The sequence below is a fragment of the Ranitomeya imitator genome, chromosome 4, assembly GCF_032444005.1.
Source record: "Ranitomeya imitator isolate aRanImi1 chromosome 4, aRanImi1.pri, whole genome shotgun sequence".
In the NCBI taxonomy this organism is placed as follows: domain Eukaryota; kingdom Metazoa; phylum Chordata; class Amphibia; order Anura; family Dendrobatidae; genus Ranitomeya; species Ranitomeya imitator.
Window position 1 is genome coordinate 724,053,575 of NC_091285.1, and position 10,934 is coordinate 724,064,508.

At 46.9% G+C, this 10,934-nt stretch overlaps 1 protein-coding gene across 1 annotated transcript; it reads right to left on the minus strand.

Annotated features, from left to right (window-relative positions):
- Nucleotides 1-2,730: 2,730 nt before the first annotated feature.
- Nucleotides 2,731-10,703, minus strand: YBX2 (Y-box binding protein 2). The gene is made up of 10 exons (XM_069767639.1): nucleotides 10,533-10,703; nucleotides 7,486-7,549; nucleotides 7,386-7,419; nucleotides 6,715-6,804; nucleotides 6,257-6,547; nucleotides 5,794-5,888; nucleotides 3,491-3,656; nucleotides 3,313-3,411; nucleotides 3,029-3,099; nucleotides 2,731-2,900 (listed from the first exon to the last, which is right to left on the minus strand). Exons 1-9 carry the CDS (start codon nucleotides 10,630-10,632, stop codon nucleotides 3,064-3,066), a joined length of 975 nt encoding a protein of 324 aa, XP_069623740.1. The 5' UTR covers nucleotides 10,633-10,703; the 3' UTR covers nucleotides 2,731-2,900; nucleotides 3,029-3,063.
- Between the last annotated feature and the right edge of the window lie 231 nt (nucleotides 10,704-10,934).

Here is a 10,934-nt window from a genome sequence, read left to right on the forward strand (position 1 = left end):
GAAAAAAGTCTCATTGTACTTCATGTTAGAAATTTTGACACTTTGATATGACTTGTGTTTATTTATGAAAATGACAAGTTTCAAAAATTCAGCAATTCAACCTTTTAATTTTTGTGCCCTTAAGTCAGAGTGTGGTGTCACAAAATAGTTAAACATTTCCCACATGTCTACTTTACATCAGTACAATTTTGGAAACCATGCTTTTGTTGGAGTTTTAAGGGTTAAAAGTTGACCAGCAATTTTTTATTTTTCCAACAAAACTTACATACTTTTAGGGACCACCTCACATTTGAAGTTAATTTGGGGAGTCCATGTGACAGAAAATAATCCAAGGTGACACCATTCTAAAAACTGCACCCCTCAAGGTGCGCAAAACCACATTCAAGTTTATTAACCCTTCGGGTGCTTCACGAGAGCTAAAGCAATGTGGAAGAAAAAAAACCCAAAATGAACATTAAACTTTTTTCACAAAAATGTTTTACTTTAGACCCAAACTATTTTCACAAGGGTAACAGGAGAAAATTAACCCCAAAAATTGTTGTGAAAATTCTTCCGAGTACACTGATACCCCGTATGTGGGGGAAAGCCAATATTTGGGCGCATGGCAGAGCTCAGAAGGAAGGGAGTACCATTTGACTTTTTGAATGCAAAATTGGCTAGAATCAATGGTGGAGCTTTGTTCCGTTTTGAGACCCCCTGATCTACCTAAACAGTGTATATCCACCAACCCTAATTGGGAGATTGAAGTGACTGAGGATGTGGTGAGGAGGACCAGGGTTTGGAGAGATCACCAGCAGTGAGGAGGGACAGTTAGTAGGTGGGAGCAGGAGAGTGCTTTGTGTTGGGAGACAAAGGGGGAACAGGTCTGAGGAGGCGGCGAGATGGAGAGAGGACCAGTTTATTCCTAGGAGTCAGTAGGATTAGTAGAAAGGGGAGGACAGTGGCGAGTCACCAACGCTTTGTGTTTATGTATCGTGTATCCTTTAATTCTGGTCTAAATCATTGCAGTACACTTACATGATGCACTTAGATGCTCAGGCAGAGGACAGTCTATGCAGACTTGTCGCTCACTATATATGAGCTTAGAAATGCATTCAGGTGTGAAACGGAAGGCAGGTGCCTGTACTCAATCCATAGGTCACAGCGGAGCCTGATGTAGGATGTTACGGGCAGAGCAAACAAGCAGGTCAAAGAAAAAAGTGGCGAGAGGCCATGTGGTGAGCAGTATCAGCCAGACATGGGATAAGCAGCAGACATGTCTTCTCTTCAGCACACACCCTGTGCGAAGGACCAGAGCAGGAGTGTGCCGGAGAAGACATTGCAAGGGAAGTTAGTGGCAGCGCATGTGCAGATTAGGAACAAGGAGGATAACCGATCCAAACGCACAAGTGAAGGAGGTGCCATTTTGTTGTTTAGCATGTTTGTTTTTTTTATTTTGGAGACCAAAGCAATTAACAGTGCCGACTCCATATTTACAACAGGAGGCAGAAGACTGATCAGTGAAGCATGAGGATGATTGAGGTACGAGAGCACCATAAGGCTCTGCCCACAGGCCGCCCGGTGCATTAACATGAAAACTTTACAGATTACACAAACCACAGAACAGATTTCTTCCCTGTGGGTGTCATTTTAATCATTACAGCACCAAGATGGCTGTGTACTTTACGAAATCCTGCTGCCAGGTCCTCTAACTCGACTATAGGAGGTCATGTGAAGATTGCAGAAGGAGTTTATTTTCAAGCTGAATTCTGGTAATCTGCACAATTACAGTAAGACTATTCTGAAGCAGAGACGCAAGACATGGGCTTCTTAAGACGGCTGGTTACTGACCGCAGAGGACACTGGGAGGACAATCCTCTAAAGCAGTGCTCCCCAACTCCGGTCCTCAAGAGCCACCAACAGGATTTCCTTAGCATTGCCCAGGTGGTGGAATTATTGCCTGTGCAGGTGATGCAATTATCACCTTTGCAATACTAAGGAAATCCTGAAAACATGACCTGTTGGTGGCTCTTGAGGACCGGAGTTGGGGAACAATGCTCTAAAGGAAAACCCAGCAGAGCAATGCAAGCCATAATCCAGTCCTGTGACTCCCACATCGGGCCACGCAAGCCCTCCATTTGTCTTGTAACCTATATTGCCATTGTTCAGAAGGTTTTCTGACCTCCAAGGTGACAGTCTGCTTGTGGGGATCATTTGGTCTGCCAGGCATTAGAGGAAAGCTTTCCATCTTTGTCACTGACTCAAGGTCACAGTCTTAGCGATGGCGTTCTAACTTTCCAGATTGGCGAGAACCCATGTTGTGGCAGGTCCTAGATGACAGCCTCACGTGTGGCTCTGAGACCTTCTCACCTCTGGACATTTGTCTAGAAGTCACCTGTGAAGTTGGGCTCAGCCGAGATATTCACGCCGATGGTCAATTTAACGTTTGTCTCCTGAGCTACTCAATCGACCCACCGACAATCAGACACAGGAAGGACTGACAGCATTTTTCTTTCTGGTATTATGTGGTATAAATCATCTGAACTGTGAAAATTGTACAAAATAAACTTGAAAGAGGCAAATATTTTACAGCTCAGTATGAGCAGCCCACGACATGGACAGCACTACACCAGAACACAAGAGCACTCCTTGGCAGAAACTGACTGCCACATAACGCCCGTCTTGTTACTAGACTGAAGACCATGTGGCCCCAGCATGCCCCCATCTAGGACCACAGAACCACAGGACACAAAGCAATCGACTCTTCCATCTTTACTAGCACAAGTCAGTGCAACAAAAAACCCAAACAAGTGAAAACAAGTCCCAAACGCTGTGATGCGGGCTGCATCAGCCTCAATGTCACGCCGTGTCACCGTGAGCCCAGTGTCCATGTTGCTGTAAGATGGAAGTATCTGTGGTACCTGCAAGAGAAAGACCCTGGTCAGTAAATTACAAGAGAAGCATATGCAGCCATAAACATGCTAAGAGGAGGACGGAGGCCAAGCACACCCTGGTGTCACATTTACAGGAGCATCAGCACAACCCTCACCCACACATGGCTTCTGGAAGGTACCCGAGGCAGGGTCACTCCACAGCTGGGGCTTCCTTCAGAGGAGACACCTGGAAGAGAAGGAATACAGTGACCATAGCTGCAGAGCTTTAGGCCATCAGCCAGCCCCCTCCATGGTCAGTATAGGACCTGTATGAGGCTACTCTGCCAATCGCTGTAATAGATGGTGCCTGGCAGCCATTTCACTGCCCTCGTCTGGAGGGGCAGACCGTAACAACCTGCTCATGTCTGACACCACCTCACCCGTGATACCCGACAATTACCTGTGCGCGAGCTTCACCGGCCTCTGCAGGGGCGTCTGGAGATTTGCTGGACGTGTCTGCTGTGGACTCTTGTGAGGACTCTGGGTGTTTACCGTCCCCCTACAAGAGTAAAGGACAGGTCACAACAGTGCTATTCTGCAGTAGGCACATCACTCCACACCCTGCACTTAGGCCTCACCTGGGCAGCAGTTTGCCCAGGGGCCGCTCCTTGCTGTCTGCGTCGCTGGAAGTACGGACGACTGCGCTGTCGCTGAGGCTCTGGACGTGGAGCTTCATCAGACGCTGCTCTGGTGTCACCATTGCCTCCCTCTGTGGTCTGCGGTGGAGGTCGTGGGCGGTAGGGTCTGCAGAGATAGTTTACTTTATCATGGGTGCAGCATACACTGCTGCCGATGTGACGGGACAGACAGTGCCGTCAGATTCACCACTTACATGAGACTGATGACCGGACGGCAGCAAATAATCCGATGGTACAAGTGTCTGACCAAACATGGGCCACTCGAGTACAGACTCACATCGGAGCAAAGACAAGGTTCTACACTGCCTGACATCACGGGCCACCACACCTCCATGTACAGTGCCTTGCGAAAGTATTCGGTCCCTGGAACTTTTCAATCTATACCCGCATATCACGCTTTAAACTAAGATACCAAATGTAAGTTTTTGGTGAAGAATCAAGTGGAACACAATTGTGAAGTTAAACAAAATTTATTGGTTATTTTAAATTTTTGTTGAAATTCTAAAACTGAAAAGTGGGGCGTGCAATATTATTCGGCCTTTACTTTCAGTGCAGAAGTTCATTGTGGATCTCTGAATGATCCAATGTCGTCCTAAATGACTAATGATGATAAATATAATCCACCTGTGTGTAATCAAGTCTCCGTATAAATGCACCTGCTCTGTGATGGTCTTCATGATGCTCTCTGTGCTTCAAACAGAACCCTGAGACTAAGGAACACAACAGGCAGGTCCGTGATACTGTTGTGGAGAAGTTTAAAGCTGGATTTGGATACAAAATAATTTCCAAAACTTTAAACATCCCAAGGAGCACTGTGCAAGCGATCATATTGAAATGGAAGGAGTATCATACCACTGCAAATCTACCAAGACCCGGCCGTCCCTCTAAACTTTCATCTCAAACAAGGAGAAGACTGATCAGAGGTGCAGCCAAGAGGCCCATGATCACTGGATGAACTGCAGAGATCTACAGCTGAGGTGGAACAGTCTGTCCATAGGACAACAATCAGTCGTACACTGCACAAATCTGGCCTAAATGGAAGAGAGGCAAAAAGAAAGCCATATCTCAAAGATATCCATAAAAAGTGTTGTTTGCAACAAGCCACCTGGGAGACACCAAAGATGTGGAAGAAGGTGCTGTGGTCAGATGAAACCAAAATCAAACTTTTTGGCAACAACGCCAAACGATATGTTTGGCGTAAAGGCAACACAGCTCATCACCCTGAACACCATCCCCACTGTCAAACATGGTGGTGGCAGCATCATGGTTTGGGCCTGCTTTTCTTCAGCAGGGACAGGGAAGATGGTTAAAATTGATGGGAAGATGAATGGAGCCAAATACAGGACCATTCTTGAAGAAAACCTGTTGGAGTTTGCAAAAGACCAGAGACTGGGACAGAGATTGTATTCCAACAAAACAATGATCCCAAAGAAAGCAAAATCTACAATGGAATGGTTCACAAATAAACGTACCCAGGTGTTAGAATGGCCGAGTCACAGTCCAGACCTCAATCCAATCGAGAATCTGTGGAAAGAGCTGAAAACTGCTGTTCTCAAACGATCTCCATCCAACCTCACTGAGCTTGAGCTGTTTGCCAAGGAAGAACGGGTGAGAATTTCAGTCTCTCCATGTACAAAACTGATAGAGACAAACCCCAAGCAACTTGTAATCGCAGAAAAAGGTGGCGCAACAAAGTATTAAGCTAAAGGGGCCGAATAATATTGCACGCCCCACTTTTCAGTTTTTGAATTTCCACAAAAATTAAAATTCAATAAATTTTGTTCAACTTCACAATTGTTTTCCACTTGTTGATTCTTCAAAAATTTATATTTGGTATCTATGTTTGAAGCATATGTGGGAAAAGGTTGAAAAGTTCTAGGGGGCCGAATACTTTCACAAGGCACTGTACATTGATGGTGGAGAGTGGGGAAGCAAGGGACTCCGGGAGGGCAGAGAATAGGCTGCAGGTATGGTGGAAAGCATACCAAGGGGAGAGCAAAAATGAAGATGCTCAGAGACAAGAGCTAATGAAGCTTGGGGATAAAGCTCACATCCAGCATGTATTACAGGGAGTGACAATCCCACAAAACAAAACTGGATCAGGAAGAAATGTCTACAGATCTCACTCCTTACCAAACGAAAACCTAGAACAACCTTATCAGAAATTTCTAACGGGTCGGACGAAGGCCAGGGAACGTCCCAAGCACATTTAATCGCAAGGCTTCTGACCCAACATGTCTCACCTGCGGAATCTAGGCCGGAACCGGCGAGGAGGGGCACTCTGCTGCTCCTCTCCATTTTGGGGGGTGTCCGATGTTGGGTCTTTAGCCTCGTTATTCTATAACAGAATGATGAATATTACACTGAGCAGATGACAAGACTGCAAGGACAGCAGCATGAGGATGACCTGGTGCATCGGAGCCAAGAACCCTCTACGACACAAGTAACCTATGCTCTCGCATCCAGTGTAGCCCAAAGAAGCATGTGGCAGCAGCACGGTGATTGGTCACTATGGGCATCAATAGCTTTGTAGTACAAAGTTTTGATAAGTGGCCAATTGTCATTACCAATGAGAAATTGATAAAGATGTCATCTCATCCAGAAATAGAGTAGTCAACGACTAAGCCCCTGATAAGTAACAGCAAGTCTATAGACCTTCACACAAAGTCCACGGCCAAGCCATGGATAGTCAGGCCCACAACTCACCACTGCCCCTGGGTCCCGCTGAGCTGGTGGTCTTGAACCCCTTCCAAAGCGCCGCCTGTAGAAGAATGGAGGAGGTCGTCGGCGCTGTGGGGGTCTCTGCTGGGGGGAGCCATCATCTGCTCGTTCACCTTCACTCACTTGCTCGGGGCTCACACCGTCTCCACTAGACTCCGTAGTGTTATCTCCCCTTGGCCGGTAGAATCGCCGACGAAAACGACGCCTATTGGGGGCAAATCTGCTTCCTTTAACGGGAACACCACCAGGACCGGTGACGTTGGCAGCCTCCGCACCCTGCAGACACAGGCAGATTAGTCACCTGTCCATAAGCTGCGGGACACCATGTTCTCAGCCAGGACAAACCATGGATGCACAGGGGACGATACTTTGGATAAGAGGGGACCTCAGATTACAGGGGAGAACACTGGGTCCACACACCTGATGACACCAATGTCACAAACCTTTTCCCCTTCCACAACGTCAAACTCCACTGTCTCACCATCGCCAACGCTGCGAAGAAACTTCCGTGGATTGTTCCTCTTTATGGCAGTCTGAAAAGAGAAACATCCGGTCGCTGACAAACCCCCCAGGTAACCCACAAAGGGACTACCTGTCCTGATAACAGGGCAGACTACAGAAGCCCTGCAGATGTAATTCCCAAGGGGCCACACCAAACTAGACCCTGACCCCACCATCAACGGTCATCTCACCACCCACTAAGCCACAGGTGAAGCCCTCCTTATTCCTCCATACATCATCCACCAACCCAAACCCCACTGGTGTCATCCTCCTATCCATTCATCACCCACCACACCCCACTGGTGTCATCCTCCAATCCATTCATTACCCATCACACCCCACTGGTGTCATCCTCCAATCCATTCATTACCCATCCAACAGATGTCACACCTCCACACCACCTAATAACCCACTACACCCCTCTGGTGTTCTCCTTATCTTCCAAAAACTAACTCACCCCATCTGTCAATGATATCCCCCCCAATTACCCACTAGACCCCACTGGTGTCCATCAAATCCCATACACAATTCTCATGTGCAGTACCATGGAATTAATGGTGCTGTATAAACAAATACACATCACACCTCATATCGGAATCATTGCCCCGTTTACCTGGTGGACAAACACGTCGTCCTTTGTGTCATTCCTGTGGAGAGAAGTGGGGTCAGACACTGCTATATTGCGGGGGGCACAGGACAGCACAACCACATACCGATTGATGAATCCATAACCATTGCGGACATTAAACCATTTCACCGTCCCCTGGACCTGGGTCGCTGTAAGGAAAGTCACAAAGGATCAACCAGAGAATGAGAACAAAGGCCTAAACCTCAAGGTATATACTGTATATATGGGGTGTGAGGGAAATGTATGTCACGATAATGGGAAAACCATAGCTGAGGGATTTTTGCACTTCTGACCATGGTCCCAAAAGCTGCGGGCTAAAAAAAACCCCTTCCTTTGTTTCTGAATGTGTGTAGGAGAGCTTTTATGGCTTCTTGCAAATTCCTGACTTTCAGCTCCCAAACCCCTCTTGCCCCTCCCAAAAGAATTTTTACGACTAGGCTCAAATCTTCCTCCAGCAGAAACTGGATTAGAAGTTCTTGTAAAACATGAGGGTCTTTGTTCTAATATGATAAGATATTGGGCCAACGACTTGGGCTAAGAATATTAAATACATATTGCTAAAGTCCATCGGCGCATCTATCCATCATGGTAAACGCGGGCTTCTAGTTCCAACAGGGACAAAGTATGGATTTATCTGTAATTATGCATCACCAATAGGACATATTTGATCTCATTAGAATGCCAATGGTAATACGAGATGAATGCTGGGTTTGTTATGACTATGACATGTTCTGTAGCGGAGTTACAGGCATTAGACAAATTTGGGTTAAATTTAGTTAAACTGAAGAGAGAGGAGGGTCTGGGTAAGCCAGCCCTGTTGGTGATGTCACAGGCTGCGGTTTATAAGTTTTTGGCAGACCCCAGCAGTTAGTCTGTCTGCTGGAGCCTATGTGAGCCTGACTTGAAGAGCTGTTCCTAACCAGAGTCCTAATGCATTGGGACATATGGAACTAGCCTGGTTGCCTGCAATGCTCTGAACACATGTAAGTGTTAATTCTCATTTAACCCCTGTTATTTTTATAATTACCTTGTACATATTTTCAATTGTCTCATATTGTAACATCTTTATATAACTGTTTATAAACACTGCCTTAAACCTTTGATGGGGTATATTTAATACTAGATTCATTCTTCCTGCTCTAAAACGTACCTCAAGTCTTCTGAAGGGAATTACGATACTGTGTTGGGTTAGCTTCAGACCCGTTTAATCGAAGCTGGTGGCAGCATACGTTTGTACTGGGTAGTTGGGAGTCATTGTAGCCACTGCGGCGTTGATAATTATTTTTCCTGCCTGAGTGGGAGTAGTTAAATTGAATCGCTGCAGCGTGCCCAATAGCCAGTACATAGCAGGCAGCCTATCCGGCGACTAATTACCCTAGGTGCAGTACCTCATCTGACCTGAGAGTAAGGGGGGGGCGCTAGAAAGCTGCAAGTTTCAAGGGGAACTGTAAGTGGGATATACATAAATCCCTGCAGTTCGTGGTATATTGAAGAGCAGTGGGATACCTAGAATAAGCCCCTGCTGTAAACAAAAGAGGTCAATAGCCTTGTGTGTTTTTTCATCACATTGTGGAGTGGAGGGATAACTAAGATAAGCCCCCCTGCACATGTGATAGCCGTCTGTTGGCCTAAAGTCACCTCAATCCGTGACGTGGGGGTGACGGTCACGGTGTGAATCGTGACATGGGGACATGTGTGTATACAGATATGAGAGAGTGTGAGTGAGATACTAAATGGTGGCCCGATTTTAACGCATCGGGTATTATAGAATATGCATGCCCACGTAGTATATAGCACAGAGCCACGTAGTATATAGCACAGAGCCACGTAGTATATAGCACAGAGCCACGTAGTATATAGCACAGAGCCACGTAGTATATAGCACAGAGCCACGTAGTATATAGCACAGAGCCACGTAGTATATAGCACAGAGCCACGTAGTATATAGCACAGAGCCACGTAGTATATAGCACAGAGCCACGTAGTATATAGCACAGAGCCACGTAGTATATTGCCCAGCTACGTATGTCACAGGTTAAAAAATAAACATATACTCACCTTCCGAGGGCCCCTTGTAGTTCGATCACATGACCGTGACGTCATGGCATCCTTCTCCCATACCATCCTTGGCACCGGAACCTGCAGCTTGCATGGAGTGGTCACCGGCGCGTCGCGAAATGTGAGTAATGATTTTTTATTTTTTTAATCATTTTTAACATTCGAAATATTTTTACTATTGACGCTGCATAGGCAGCATCAATAGTAAAAACTTAGTCACACAGGGTTAATAGCAGCGGTAACGGAGTGCGGTCCCCCAGGCATAACACGGTCCGTTACCGCCGGCATTAACCCTGTGTGGGCGCCGACTGCGGGGAGCATGGAGCGGGCGCCGACTGCGGGGAGCATGGAGCGGGCGCCGACTGCGGGGAGCATGGAGCGGGCGCCGACTGCGGGGAGCATGGAGCGGGCGCCGACTGCGGGGGAGGGACTAATTGGACAGGGGCCGTCACTGATTGGTCGGGCAGCCATGACAGGCAGCTGGTGAGACCAATCAACTACTTCGATTTCCATAACAGAAGAACAGAAAGACGGAAATGTTACAAATATTTATATATTGATAGATAAAGAAAAAAATTAGAACAGCATCATATTACCAAACTTGTAGTGCAAAGCTCTCCAAACCAATACTCCAATGGTTCCAATAATTTATGAAAATAATGGACGGCATGGCAAGGCTTGAAAAAGGATTGGAAACGTTGCCACGCCGTCCAGGCATTAAAGCCCATTTTTTCTTATATTTTTTGTGTGTGCCGTTTTCCTATATATATATATATTGATAGATACACACTAGGGATAGGTTGTATATACATTATATTGTATACGGCAGGTGACACATATGGGATAGGTTGTTGTATATACATTATATGACGTTAGTATACGGCAGGTGACACATATACACACACACACATTAGGGATAGGTTGTATATACATATGACGTTAGTATACGGCAGGTGACACACGCATTAGACACAGTCACACGTGACACGATATTACACACGCGCAGTCGCACACGTCGGTCAGATCCGGTCGTACGATGTATGCCGCGCCCGCCAACCCTCGCTTCCTCCTCACCGAGCACTTTCTTGGCCGCCTGGCCCCTGGCTGCTGCTGCCGCCGGTTTGTCGGTCGGCTCCATCGCCGGCTCGGGGCCCCTGGCCTCCACCTCACACATGCTCGTCAGGTTTGAGCCGTTGGATCCGGTGTGTTCGATGTTAGCCCCTCCCACACCTGTTACTGTGAGCCAAGCCCCGCCCGTAGCTCCTGTGTTATATACCTCAGCGGAGCCCTGGGCTCGTTCTTGATTGGACCTTTCCTCTGTCAATCACTGGTAACACTAGTTGATTGGAAGCTCCTGAGTGTGTCCGCCCACTCTTTGCGTCACACTCTCAGGCAAAAACTAGCGGGAAAAATAAAACGACTCTGAGCCAGAGGTAGAAGTGCGCCCGCTCTCCATTGGCTATTTGTGTCACGTGT